At 37.3% G+C, this 14,654-nt stretch overlaps 1 protein-coding gene and 1 long non-coding RNA gene across 2 annotated transcripts; one reads left to right on the top strand and one right to left on the bottom strand.

Moving 5' to 3' along the window:
- Window positions 1–3,278: 3,278 nt before the first annotated feature.
- On the top strand, window positions 3,279–5,836 carry LOC112165891. Its single transcript, XR_002923052.2, has 2 exons — window positions 3,279–3,878; window positions 5,505–5,836. It is a non-coding gene; the product is annotated as an uncharacterized LOC112165891 (long non-coding RNA).
- An 832-nt stretch (window positions 5,837–6,668) lies between these two features.
- LOC112164405 (receptor-like protein 2) lies at window positions 6,669–7,640 on the bottom strand. Its single transcript, XM_024300599.1, has one exon. It carries the CDS (start codon window positions 7,638–7,640, stop codon window positions 6,669–6,671), a length of 972 nt encoding a protein of 323 aa, XP_024156367.1.
- Between the last annotated feature and the right edge of the window lie 7,014 nt (window positions 7,641–14,654).

Consider the following 14,654-nt stretch of genomic DNA (forward strand, 5'->3'; position numbering starts at 1 on the left):
GTAAATTTAGTGAGATTTGGAATCGAGTTGAGATTATCATCGATGATATATTAGTATTTACGGTGGCCACCGAATCTATAATATGCGATGACCTCGAACCTTACTTTGTTGATCAATATCAATGAAAAAAAGACTGGCTAACAAGGAATAAACAATCTAGGTCAAATTAGATTCCTTGACAAAGAGAAAGGTGTTTGGACCTGTTATTTCTACACCCCCCCCCCCATGTTAAACCCGTAGAATTTAAATGTGTATTTGTAAGGAAGCGTAATGAGAAAAACGAGATTGTGATACACAAGGCTCATCTAGTGGCACAAGAATTTTCTCAACGCCCTGTGATTGATTACGAGGAGGCGTATTCTCCCGTAATGGATGTCATAACGTTCCGCTACCTTATTAGTTTGGTAGTTTCTGAAAAACTGAATATGCAGCTTATGAATGTAGTCGCAGCTTATCTCTATGGGGATCACAATACACAGATATACATGAAAGTTCCTGAAGGACTTATGACACCCGATGCAAATAGTTCTAGACCACGGAACACGCTCTCCATTAGTTTTGAGGCGTTTACTTTATAGATTGAAAAAATCTAGATGGCGGTGGTATAACTGTCTAAGTGAATATTTGATCGGGATGGGATATGTGAATAATAAACTATGCCCTTACGTGTTTATTAAGGAAACAAGTTTCGAGTTTGCAATTATGCGTTCTATGTCAAAGACATGAATTTGATTGATATTCCTGAAGAAATCAAGGAAACCGCAAAGCACCTGAAGTTGGAATTTGAGATGAAAGGCCTTGGAAAAAAAATTATTGTTTCGACCTGAAACTCGAGGACAAGTGCATATGAAATTTTGGTCCATTAACCAAATTACATCTAGAAGATGTTAAGACGCTTTAATGAAGATAAAAGCAAGCACACCCATGGTCATCAGAAGTCTAGAAAGAACTGTATTGTCCTGCAGATGATAACGAAGAGATATTGGCGCCAGAAGTCCCATATTTAAGTGCAATAAGCGCATTATTGTACTTGGCTCAATGCCTTAGACAGGACATCCCATTCGATGTGAACTTGTTAGCTAGATATAGCTCTGCGCTAACACGCCGCCACCAGAATGGCATAAAAGACATTTTTCACTACCTTACAGGTACAGTGGATATGGGCTTATTCTATCCCTACGCATCAAGGAATGGATCAAACCCCCTTAATCCTCGGAATGATGCTCGCCTTGTTGGATAAGCTGATATAGACTATCTATCAGACCCGCACAAGGCACGTTTCCAAACTGGTTATGTCTTTACCATTGGGAATACTACAATTTCTTGGAGGTCTACGAAATAGACACTTATTGCTACCTCTTCGAATCATGCTGAGATACTAGCTCTTTACGAAGCAGTATGTGAATGTACATGGCTAAGAGCCGTTACAAAGCATGTTCGAAGCACATGTGGACTGCATTCCACCACTGATGAACCAACCATTATCTACGAGGATAATGCTGCTTACATAGAGCAAATAAAGACGAGTTTCATCAAAGGAGACAACACCAAACATATTACACCAAAGTTCTCCTTCAATTAGCAACAACAGGAGCATCCGAAGATTGAAGTTAAGCAGATTTGATCTGAAGACAGTCATGCAGACCTTTTCACCAAGTCACTACCAAAGTATACATTCCAAAAGTATGTTCAAGATATTGGTCTACATAAACTATCTGAATTACCTAACATGTAATTTTCAGGGGGAGTCGAAATCAGGGGGAGTATCCTGAAGCATACCCACTTGACCATCGTGTACTCTTTTTGTCCTTCGTCCAGGGTTATTTTGTCCCACTGGGTTTTGTTACTTGGCAAGGTTTTAACGAGGCACATCTTTAGCATGGTTACCCCAATTATAGTACATCCTGAAGATGCTTTGATTTGACATATATGCATTTGCTCATCTTTTCCCTTCGACCACGGGTTTCTCCCACTGGGTTTACCGGGCAAGGTTTTGGTGTAGCAACTCTAATGCATCCCTCTCGTGGACATACTATATACTTATGATGCTGATAAGAAGACTTAACCTATCTCTATTGTGATATGACTACTCCACATTCACTCACGTTGTGCTCTTTTTCTCCTTCGACCAATGTTGTTTTTCTCCCACAGGGTTTTTATTACTTGGCAAGGTTTTTGATGAGGCAACTTAGAAGCGCTCAGCCTAGGCAACACTATTAACATGAAATATCCAAAGGGGAGTGTTGTAAATAGTTATGACTAATATCATGTAAATAGATGGAGAGTCATATATGTCTTTCACTATAGATTAGTGATGAATAAGATTGTGAACAGGAGTAATTGACGTTGCTATTAAACGTTGCCTATTTGTATACATCATGTACTTCTATATAAACCCCCTCATGGTAAGATGAATAGACACACTCTATCTCCATGCGTCCAAACTCTTTCTTTTTCTGAAACACTTTTGCTTTCATTTTACAACATTTATTTAATATTTCATTATTTTTATATAAAGCACGTATAGTCTTATTGATTAACAATCAATTCAAAACAAAAAGCAATGTTTTTACAGAGAAAAGTATCGAAACATGTAGCTTAGCTAATATGCATTACAATGAAGAATTACGTCGTCTGAATAATTTAGATCATCATTATTCTAAAACACAAACAGCAACAAAAACTAATCTTCTTTTGCTATATTCCTTGACACTTCTTTTCACTATTTCTAGGCTTCTAGCAAGATCAAATCTCAACCTCCACACAAGGAATGGAATCTCACCGCACCAAATTCCCAGGAAAAAATAATAATAAAAATATTCCCTCTAGTGAAAACACAATCAATCCAAGAATTCTCAGTTGGGGATTTGAAACCCATAAAGAAATTTGGTCGATCAGGCCTTTCTTTCTTCATAATCTTCTTCTACAAAATGCTATCTCTTTCACCTCTCCACCCATTTCCTCCAAAACTCGTTCTTACTTACTGTAGACTCACTTTCTCTTTAACTCCGAAAGCCTCAACCTTTACACCCAAAGCTCCAACCTTTTCCCAACTCACTTTCTCTGCTGTATCATTTCATTTCGATTTTAGATGACAAAGAAAGAACCAAATTTTGATTCTTTTTTTTTTTTTTGAGAGATCCAAATTTTGATTCTAGTAAAATATAATTGACTAAAGAAAAAAATAAATAAATAAGTCTTTTACAATTTACATCATAATACGGCAGTGCTCACTATTGGAAAACAATTTTCTTCCCATCTTTACCCTTCCCTACTCATCTTAATTACTTCGCTTCTGTTCCCCTGTTCTTCCCAAAGTCAATTCCCACCACTCTTCTTCTCCTATAGCTCATCATCAATGGCCTCATTCATCACCCAAATCTCTCTCTACCTTCTACTCCTATCCCTCTTCTCAGAAAGCCAATTATCTCAATCCCTCAGAGACCTCAAACCCAACCCCAACCGCCCATCCACCTCGCTCCAATCAATCACAGACGTCCATGACCTCCTCCCCAAGTACGGCCTCCCAAGGGGTCTGTTACCCGACAACGTAAGATCCTACACTCTCTCCGACGATGGAACCTTCGAGATCTATCTCGAAAACCCGTGTTATGTTCACTTTGATCAGTTGGTGTACTACAACAAGAACATCAAAGGGAAGCTGAGTTTCGGCTCTGTTTCCGATGTGTCGGGGATTCAAGCCAAGAAGCTATTTATTTGGGTTACCGTGACGGGGATGCATATGGAACAAGGGTCTGATTCAGTTGGGTTTTACGTTGGGGCTCTGTCCGAGAAATTGCCTGCTAAACAGTTCGAGGATGTTCCTGTATGTAAGAGCAAGGCTTGCCGAGGAGGAGCTAGTGTGGAGTCAATGTGAGGTAAATTTGGATTTTTACTTCGAAAGAAAAATAATGCCTTTGCTGTTTTAGTGTGAATTATATGGGAAAGACTGGATTTTGTGTTTCTGAGATTTCTAATTTTAATTTGAAGAGTTGGGCAAAATAAGCAAAGAAACCACAGCCAACATTTACTTCTACTTCAAGTTAAAGACAGAGTTTCTTTTGTACAAAATTTGTTATTGTACATGGAGAATGAGCTTAGGTTTTAATTATGTTCATATTCTGTTAGTTAAGAAGTTTGAAAGTTTGAAAAATTCTGGTCTTCTGAGTGATTGAACTTGTCTGAAATGTTTATGCCATTTGTGTTTGATAACCAAATCAAAGTATCAAACAAAGGAAAAGGAAGATAATGTTTTTGATTGGTTTTTTAGGTTATGTAGAGCAACAATTCAGGATCAAGAGATTTTTGTAGTCATTTTAAATTTTTAATTGGAGAATTCTGATGAATTATTTGCTAAATCATCTTGTTGAACCTATGTTATGTCTTTCGTTTCCATATTTCTGAGGTTATGATGAAAAGAAGTTTATCCATTTTCCTTTCCAATCAAAAACTTGCTTGCTTTGAGAAGTTTGTAGGTGTTTTACTCCAACCCTGCATTTCTGAAGGTCTGGAATCTCAAGTTTCATACTTGCATCATGTATGTCTGTGTGCATTTTTTTATGAAGGCCATAGAAAGGCACTTGACCTATGTATTGCAACGGTTGCTCAAATAGTCGAATCCTATTTGACTTGGTATCACACTATCACTTTATCTGTGATCTAATTCTCAAGGCCAATGCTCATATGGGTGAGTTCGGGGTTAGGAGGATAGTTATCAGCCCCATTGTTACCCTCCAAAAGATAAAAAAGTTATCGGCCCCATCTCGTGCCCTGTCTAGGAAGTTTAAGTGATTAGTGAAATTATATTTGTTGTGTCATTATGTTCTTTGTACTATTGGCCATTGTTTCCCTGAATTAATTGTTCATTTAGTAAAGAATGAAATTGCAATGTCCTTTGTCCTTTTTAAGCAAGAAATAGTGGAGCAGATATTCTTATAAATAAAAAATTCAACCGTGATTTAAGCAGATAGTCTTATCACAAAAAAAAAACAAAAACAAAAACAAAAATGAAGCCAATAGTTCTTGAAATTGTTACTTAGTCATTGATCCTTTATTAAACACTGAGTAGACAATTCTGAGTTGATAAACTTTGGCAGCATGCATAATCAGCAAATTTTTCAAGGGAACATATTCATATGTAGATAAGAATACCTTTGAAGTGAAACCGAGACCAAATTTGCAATTCGTAAGCTCTAAACTGTCTATATCGTGTTGCTGTTTGCTGTGAGTAGAAGGCTCTTGCATGAACATCCAGCTTCTTAGCTGATTGTTTTCTGTTTGAAGAAAATTCTTTAACCCAAATTTACACCGGAGAATATGTTCCCATTTAAAAGTCAAAAGTTCTTTTTTTTGGCTCCTATCATCTTCCTTTGTGTGATTAGGCTTGAATGAATTACTCCGCTGGAGACTTTATCAGTCTGTTGTATGCTAGACTTTATTTAAGTGCCAGTCGAGATTATGCTAATCTTTGGTGGACTAATGTAGTTTCCTTAATGGTGTTGCAGGTAGAAAGGATTAAATGGAGTTGGAATTGGAAGAAGGATAAGGTGTGCCTATGTCTTCTGTCTGTTGCAAGAATTTTATGCTTGTTGCTCTCAAGTTCTCTTCACACAAGTGGACCACAGAAGCAAATATATGTGCATATGAATTTCTTGTTAGTTGCCACAAAAAGAAATAATGTATTGTTATTTCCTCTGTCTGCCAACTACAGGCACTGATCTACACTATATAAAGTATAAGTAAATATACATGAAAATTTCATGCTTGTCGATGAAAATTTGTGGGAATGTTTTATTTTGATTATTACAATAAGAGTAGTAGAGTACTATGTCTACTATCTAACTTCTAAACAAACTTTCTCTCATGCTTGCCCTACACTTTGCTATCATCACATGGAACCTGTCTTGAACATTGTCTTTGAAATGGTAATATGCATACCTCCACTTTCTCATAAGCACCAAGGGACCACAGACCCCCCAAAATCCAGTAATGAACCCAAGTGCAACAGAAACATAAAACCAAGGAATTTGATGCTCCCTAGCGTCTGCATCCGGGGTGCTCATATCTGGTGCATCAGCACCAGTTGTTGTCTGACATTTATTTGGAAGTGGGGCACCACAAAGTTTCAGATTCCCCTCAAATGCAGAAGCATTGAAACTTTGGAGCTGAGTGCTTGATGGTATTGGCCCTTGGAGATTATTGTACGAGACATTGATAAGAAATTAAGACCTGTGAATGATGCCGGGATTCTTCCAGACAAATGGTTCATGGAGAGATCCAGCGTCTCCATGTACTTTAGGCTAGAGAATGTTGCCGGAGAAGTTGTTAGCACTAAGATCCAGCAGTTGGAGAAGCAGCAATTGGCCAATCTCAATAGGTATATTCCCACTGAGGCAATTGTGACCTAGGTATATAAATGGGTAAAATATATAATTCTAATGTAAAGGTTTTGCATCAGCCCTAGGACTGTAGTAAATAGGCAGGTCAAAATAAGGACGACCTACTTGAGCTGCAGTTTGTCCAGATACTAACATAGGAAGTGTGCACAATTCCTTTGGAAATTCTCCAGAAAGTTGGTTGAAGTCTAGCATTAAAGTTTGCAGCCTTGGAAGAGTCCCCAGCCAACTTGAAATTGAGCCAGTAATTCTGTTGTGATTCAGAACCAAGCCCTATAACTTTTTCAGCTTCGATAGCCATGAAGGAATTATACCACTAAGGTTACATGAACTCAAATCTAAAAGTCGAAGATTTTGAAATCCATTAAAATCCGCCATTTCAACATCGTTCGGCATTTCCTCACCTAAAAAACTAGATGCCAAGGAAAGCATTAGGAGACATTTGCAACCCATCAGTATCTTCATTGCCCCTGTCACATTGGTCAAACCTTTGTTCCAACCAAGTGAGAGGAAGGACAGGGATTTCAATGAAAGAATTTCAGGCTGTATTTGAACCTCTAGATTATTGTAGCTCACTCGAATTGCTTTCAAGAACTTGCACGAGTAGATGCTTCTTGGCAAGATACCAAAGAAGTTATTTTTCCGCAAGTCAAGTTTACTAAGTTGGCTAAGTATGGAAAAATTGAGCATGGAGATATTACTCCCCAAGTTGTTGGTTCCCATACGTAGTTCAACGAGGTTTGTGCAATTCATCAGAGATAGGGGCAATGAACCTTCCAGAGAGTTGAAATCATGGAGTATGTGTTTCAACTTGGAGAGCTTCCCAAGATGGAGAGGGAGCACGCCACTCAATTGGTTATAGGAGAGATCAAGGGTTGTAAGGTTGGTGAGGTTGGAAATTCTATCACTCACTGCTCCATGCAATGAATTCCGAGGTAGTGAGATCTCTTCAAGTATGGTAGAATTAAAGATATCTTCTGGAAGCGATCCTGACAGGTAATTGTAACCAACACGGAACACCTGCAGTTTGGAACACTTCCCTAATCCAAAAGATATACTACCATTGAAATTATTGAAGGAAAAATCAAGGTGTCGTAACGAGGAAGAAGAAGGATGACAAATAGAGGATGGCATAGGACCTGAAAAGGTGTTGTTACTGACACTGAAACTAGTCACATTCCAAGCTTCTTGGAAAAAAGAAGATGAAACTGCACCATGTAAACGATTGCTGGAAAGATCCACCATCCGAATATGACTGGATGCACTACTACAATTATGGGATACAAGGACACCAAACAAGGACACATAATTTGTGTGGAGTCCTTGAAGGGTTATAAGGACACTCAGCGTGTAAATAATAGTTTTAAGAGGGTGGAGATTATTTCAACGACACAGCCGACGTGTTTAATGCTGCGTTTCACTGCAATGCTCCCAAATTTCACTTCGCGCGCGAGCTGGCTCCCTCCCCAAATTTCAATTCCCTCCTCCCAAATTTCACTTCCCTCTTCCCCCAAATTTTCGACTTCCCACTTTAATTGAAACCCACTAGAAGAGAAAAGATGTTGTTTCACTTCCCTCCTCATGCTCTCAGATTTCTTCTTCTCCCAAAAACCTCTCAGACCCCAGCACCACCACGATGACCTTGACCGAGACGGAGGATGCTGTACGACGTCGCACCGCCATCAACGATTACCTAAAGAGGTTACTCCAGCACAAGGAGCTCCAAGTTCGCGTAGATCAGATTTGCACTCCAAACCCTCTTCTATCCGACTACAAATGTTCCCAATTTGTTCAATTGTTAGTCTAGGGTTTCGATTCCGATTTTCAATTCAGCCGATTTTGTGCCCTAGTTGTTAATTTTGGTTGATGTAGTTTCTAGGCAGTGGGTTTCTGTGTGAATTGGGAAATTTTAGATGGTATGAGGAATTTGTTTGGGTCTGAATTGCATGTTTCGGGTTTTGCAGTGCGAGAAAACTTGCAAGGAGCTAAGAACGATTTTGGGAAAACTGAAGATGATTTGAAGTCGCTTCAAAGTGTTGGTCAGATTATAGGGGAAGTTCTGAGACCTCTCGATTATGAACACTGTAAGTAAAGCTTGGACCTTTGTTTGTCTAGAACATAAACATAGTTCCTGGAAACTCTTGGTGATTATGATTTTGTTAGGATTGATCGGCCTCTAAGTAGAAAATGGAAACTTTTGGTGAATGTAATTTTGTTAGAGCTGCTTCGTGTTTGAGAAGTGTGGAAGTGATTATGTTTTGGATATAACTACTCTAACTATTATGAGGGCTCTTCCTAGAGAGGTAATTACGATTCTATTACTAATGATATGAATTGACATTGTATCTGTCTACTCTTGAACATTCTTGCTTAATTTGACTTGCAGGACAAATGCCATAATCCCAGTATTAGTTTTATTCTGAAGCAGAAACAATGTAGGTTGTTAAAGTGAAATCAGCCATCTCAAGGTCTGGTAATTCATTCTCTATTATATATATATATATATATATATATATATATCATATTGGAAACTGGAGAAATGAACAAAAGTAATTACATGTGGGAAAGGAATAGATATGCAGAAGGCAGTGAGTCATATTGCTGCAGTCCAATTTTTTCCCAACCATTTCTAGTGCAAGGTATTTATGTTTTCTGATAATATTGGCTTTAGCATGGGTAGATTTTTGTGTTTTCCAAATAACACAATTTTAACAAATTTTGGTTACCTATTGATGAGTTAATGTTCTAGATTAAATTCTTTTTAGACAACGTCTTGCTAGTGAATCTCATATCTACTTGATCTTCAGATAGTGCATCTAGAAATGGCACACATCCACCCTTCACTTTAAAAAGTCCTATCTTTCTGAAGGCAGGGAAGAATGAAATTGCTCTGATCAGCATGACAGTTGGTCTGCAGTACATTTTGCTTCTCCTGATTGCCATGCTATATTACCTCTTAACTGTTTATTCAGGTAATAATGGATGCAGAATCCTGGTTGTTTGTAATAAAGGGATGTTTCTAGTGGGTAACCTGAAAAAGCATTTGACCACATTGATGGTCGAATCTCTAGAATATGGTCTTTTTTTTTTCTTCAAATGAAGATATCATCTTTAGAAAAGTTTCCTGGCATGTATATACATATTATAGCTGGCTCTTTAGCAGTCAATTCTTTATCTTTTTTGCCCGAATGCTACATTTTCAATGACTTAATGCTCTTTTCTTTGTACTCTAATTAATGTTCCAGTGTAAACTTTTTTTTTTGTTCAGTCCTATCAGACTTTGTTTCATGAGGGAGAGTGCTTTTTGCACATTGTCTCTTTACTAAATGGTAACCTTGATGATGCTAATGGAGAGACTTTGGTTCTGGGTGTCCTTCAAACTCTTACGTGTTTGCTTGCAAGCAATGACACATCAAAGGTAATTTATCTTTAGACCTAGATGGACATCTTGTCTCCTGTATTATAATGTTTTTGTTTTACTTTCCTATCCAAATAAGATAATCCTTCGCCCCCCCCCCCCCCCCCCCCCCTTCATTTGGTTTTGTTTCTGTTAGTTAGCCATTGTTGAATCTTTGATTGCTTCGTATATGTTAACATGGTTGATTGCAGACAATAAGTTGACCTTAGCTTATTGGTTCACCATTTCATTACATCTTTTATATAATTGAGTAAAGGGACAAAATGATCTAAAGTTCCAAAGAATGAATGACAAAGTAGGGCTTCATCCCATTCAGCTTTTTTTTTTCTCTCTCTCTCTCTCCTTAACAGTTAATACACACTCATACACAGATGAACCAGTTTACAGCTGAAGTGGTCAACTAGTTGTAGAAAAATAAAGAAGTGAGTTTTGAGTTTGAATATTGATCTTGAAAGGGTGTGTGTTTATGGTCGAATTTGAACGGAAGACAAAACCGACTAAAAGGATCCTGATACCGTGCTAATTTGCAGTTCAGCCCCTTTTCAAAAAGAAAAATAGTTTATTGTCTATCCCCTTCTTTTGCCCTGGCAAACTTTGCCTTCTGTCTCCACAAGGATCCTTCTCAATTCTCAAGGTATAACCTTTCTCTTTCAGTCATTGAGGATCATTCATTGCCCTCCTTTCCCCAAGCATCCAAAAAAGAGATCTTGCCCCCACTTAAAATTCTAAATATAGCTCTCTCTATGCATGTGCCCTGGTGCAACTACATGTCAATACAATATTGGAGGCATACATGCATGGATGAACAAATTGTCAATGATCCTGATTTGTTCCTTACAGTTACTGTATTGTTTCGAGTTAACATAAGCATCATATATTCTGTATATTTGCTTATCCTTGTTTATTTGATGTTGTTGCAGCCTGAATTATCTGCTCTCGTAGAAGCCCTTGAACAGTGTGCTTGCAATCCTGAATTATTCTGTAGAGGTGTAAGTTTTTCAATATACTATTTAACTCTGGGCCTGCTGAAGATTGTTAAATGTGAAATTTGAATTTTTTTTTTGTTCTATTCCTTGCATGTGTTGATCAAGCAGATAATGTGGTTTTCTGTAATATTCAGTGCTGCAGGGTGACTCATGATAGCATTTGCAGAGGTTTCTTCTTTCTTTCCTATCTCTATATATATGCACAATTAATATGTTCAAATTTACATTTTACCAAAGGGAATGATTCAGAAATATTTTCATAGATAAGTCTTTAGATTGGACTGAAACTTTTGAATACATTGTAGACATATATGGTTGTAGTAAAGGTTGTTGGCAAATTCGAATTGATACTAAAAATCTAAATATGTTCAGATGAAGATTGTCAGTGATTGCTAGGAAAAATTCAAAGGCATTTTTTCCTCCTTTTGTGGCTTCTTTTTGTTTCCATGGTGGTTAGATCACTAGCTTACTATGTTCTTACTAAGCTCTTCATGATGCAGTGCCATTAATATTTTGATGCTCAAAAGGAAAGAAAGAATCGTAAAACAGTTCATTGGGAGATGGTTAAGGTAGATTTCTACTTTTGTAGTTTGCCTTTAATCTGATGGTAAAAAATTATTGGGAAGAAAGAAATTATTGAAACTCTAAGAAGCTCAATTTTAAATTTGGTTAGTAATACTATCTCAGTGGTTAATAAGAAGGTTAATTAGTTCAGTTATGTGATACTGGGGGTTTTGCAGGGCTTACATACTGTTTTGCAGGTTGTCAAAGAAAGTGATTGTGACCCCTTCCTTGGTGATTGCAATCACTTTCTTTGACATGTGATGCTTTTCTGCACTAGAGGTATTACTTTATGACACAAGGAACTTATCACTTGTGATCAAATTTTGTACCAGATCATGTATACTAATTTTATCTTCCCTTTGCCAGTGGAAATTTGCGTTTATCTTCCCATTTGAAATGTTCGTTGCTTTGTTCCTTTTCTCCCTGTAGAGAACAGAAGTTTCTGGTGATTGTGAGCAATATCTTGGACTGGAGCATGCTAGTGCAGTTTCTGGTGAAAGTTTCTATCTGAACTCTTCACTTTCAAGAAATCAAATACACTGTAAATAATTAGAATGCTAGTATAGTCACCCAAATACTCAATATCTTGAATTATTCTCATTTGTAATTGAGTATAGCTGGAAGATTTGAGATTGTATTGAACTGAATATTACTAGTTTGCAGATTGGTTTGGTCGGCCAAGTCATATGTATTGTGATATGAACTTGAATTGGAGTATAGATCATACTTTGAATATATATTTTTTGGACAATTTTTCAGTTTTAAGGACATTGTTTATGTGTCCTCTATTATATTTAAGGACATCTATTTTTCGGATGTAAGGACACAATTCAAGTGTCCTCTTATACATATAAGGACATTGTTTTTGATAATATAAGGACACAAATGAAGTGTCCTCTTATAGTTACAAGGACATTGTTTTTGATGATATAAGGACACAATTCAAGTGTCCTTTTATAGATACAAGGACACTGAATTTTTGCTTTTAAGGACACAGTTTCAGTGTCCTAGTAGGGAAAAGAGGACTCTTTTCCAGTGTCCTTGTATATGACTTACAATGACTGCTGGATAGATGACTCTTTTTTAGAGTGTCCTTAAATGTATTAGAGGACTCTGTTCCAGTGTCCTTATATGCAGTTTTTGTAGTAGTGATGGTAGATAAGATGGTAACACTCCAAAGAGAAGGTTATAGCTCAAATCTAAGATTTCGAGATAATTCAAGGACAAGAAGAATTCAGTTTGATCTAGAGAACCAGAAAGGGAATTGTGTGAGAGATTCAAGTGAGTGAGATGTGTGAGATTTGCAAGTGACGATGATGGAAAAATACCAACTTTTAGTTTAAGCCCTTTGGAGGGTAACTGCAAATGGGTGACCCAACCATCTCGATTACAAGTAATGCCTTCCCAATAGCAACAACTACTAGAAGTCCAGTTTAAGGAAGGAGAAGACAGAGTGAAGGCAAAGGACAAGAGAGAAATACGTTGAGTTTGGATGCATGCATGAATATAATTCGTAAACAATAACATGAAAATGAGAAGGAAGCAGCTTAATGATGAAACCATTGCGTGGTTTGCAGGCTGAACTAGCATTTCTTTCTTAGAGTTAGATTTAGATCGATTGCTCACAGGTTTGTGTATTTATATATAGCGGGAGCAAAGTAATGCAAGAGTAAAAGCAAAACCAAAGAAAATTATTTCACTAGGTGAAACCTTCGTCCCTGGGTTCCTAGTCTTTGCTTGGACTATGGATCGAACGTGATCCCTTTGTTGTTTGTTGTTGTCAGCTAGTGAAGATACAGCCTTAGAAAGATAATGGTCAAAATCTTGTATTCTGATGGAGTACGATTGACAGCATGGGGATATGTTTATGTACCGTGTCAAAGTTGAAGTTTGGTTTTGATGGCTCCAATGATTTTCATTTGTATGGAATATGGTGGCCTAATAAGGCAATGAAATTACTCCATTGAATGCCATAATGCATACTGTAAATGCTTCCTTAGGCCTTAGCGGTGTTCCAGAAACTTTCGTGATTGGGTTAGCCATACAGTTTACATGTTTCTAGCAGTTCACAACTTCACATAACATAACCTAAATTAATTGCTACGTTGAAATGGACACTGGTCTTTTGAGGACTAATTAAGTTGCCTAGCTTATTTGATGCTGTTGCCTAGCAATGATGGTTTGACAGCCTCTGTATTGACTATTATTATGTAAACATATGAGATGAGATGAGGAAACTAATTAAGATCTAGCTAGTTGATTGAATACTATATACTTAACGATGGACTCGGACACATCAATGTTCTAAAAGACTCGTTCATTTTTTAGATGGTTGAACCTTGCGGTCAATAATGGCTATGGTCGAAAGTTGAAACTGATAAAACTATTATCATCAACCCGAACGTTCACATTAGCATGCACTAATTAACAATAGTTTTTTCGATGCTGTCCAATTTAACAATAGTTAACACTAAGACCAGGGTCCTTTTCGCACAATTAGACCAATTAGTTAATCATAAAGTCTCCATCATCCATCTTCATCCAGGAGGGAGAATCAACATACATTAAATATTGATACATAATAACATAAAGCAATAGTTAATGGCATATGACCAAAGAGATGCCTTGAAAATTAAAGAGCTAATCTGTTTCACCTAGTAGGCAATAGAATAGCAAATCTAATTAGCCTTTGATAGGCCTCAGAAAGCATAAGACGCTCATCACTATTTGACAAAGCATAGCTTGTTTCTCTTTTGTAACTTCTTTGCACTCTCTTTCCTTTGCTTCAAACCGTATTAAACTCATGTTTCTAAGTTAGAGGTATTGGTGCTATAAATACAGTAGACCCCCATATTTTTTCTTATTTATTTTAATTTGTTGTATAACGTATGAAACTACGTATTCGTAAGGTACACAAGTATTCGCGCTTTGGTTAAGATTTTGAGGCCATTTTAAAGGATTAAGAATTTAGAGAAAATCCAATTTGGGTCTAGAAAACTATTTTTAAAGTATCAAGGCTTAGGACAAGCCAGGAAAATTTTTCCGAAAGGATTCGGTGAAGTGTTGGAGAAATAAGGATGATTGAAGATGTATTTTCGGAGTGGACTTAAGGGAAATTAAGAGAAAAATGAAATAGGAGCAGCCCAATCCCATTGGCCTAAAAGGAGGGGCAGATTCGACTTTTCGCATTCATTAATGGGAGAGGTCTCAAAACCCTAGCCTCTCTCTCTCTCTCTCTCTCTCTCTCTCTCTCTCTCTCTCTTCAGCTCTCCTTCTCTCTCATCAGTCCCC

Source organism: Rosa chinensis, chromosome 5, assembly GCF_002994745.2.
Source record: "Rosa chinensis cultivar Old Blush chromosome 5, RchiOBHm-V2, whole genome shotgun sequence".
NCBI lineage: Eukaryota > Viridiplantae > Streptophyta > Magnoliopsida > Rosales > Rosaceae > Rosa > Rosa chinensis.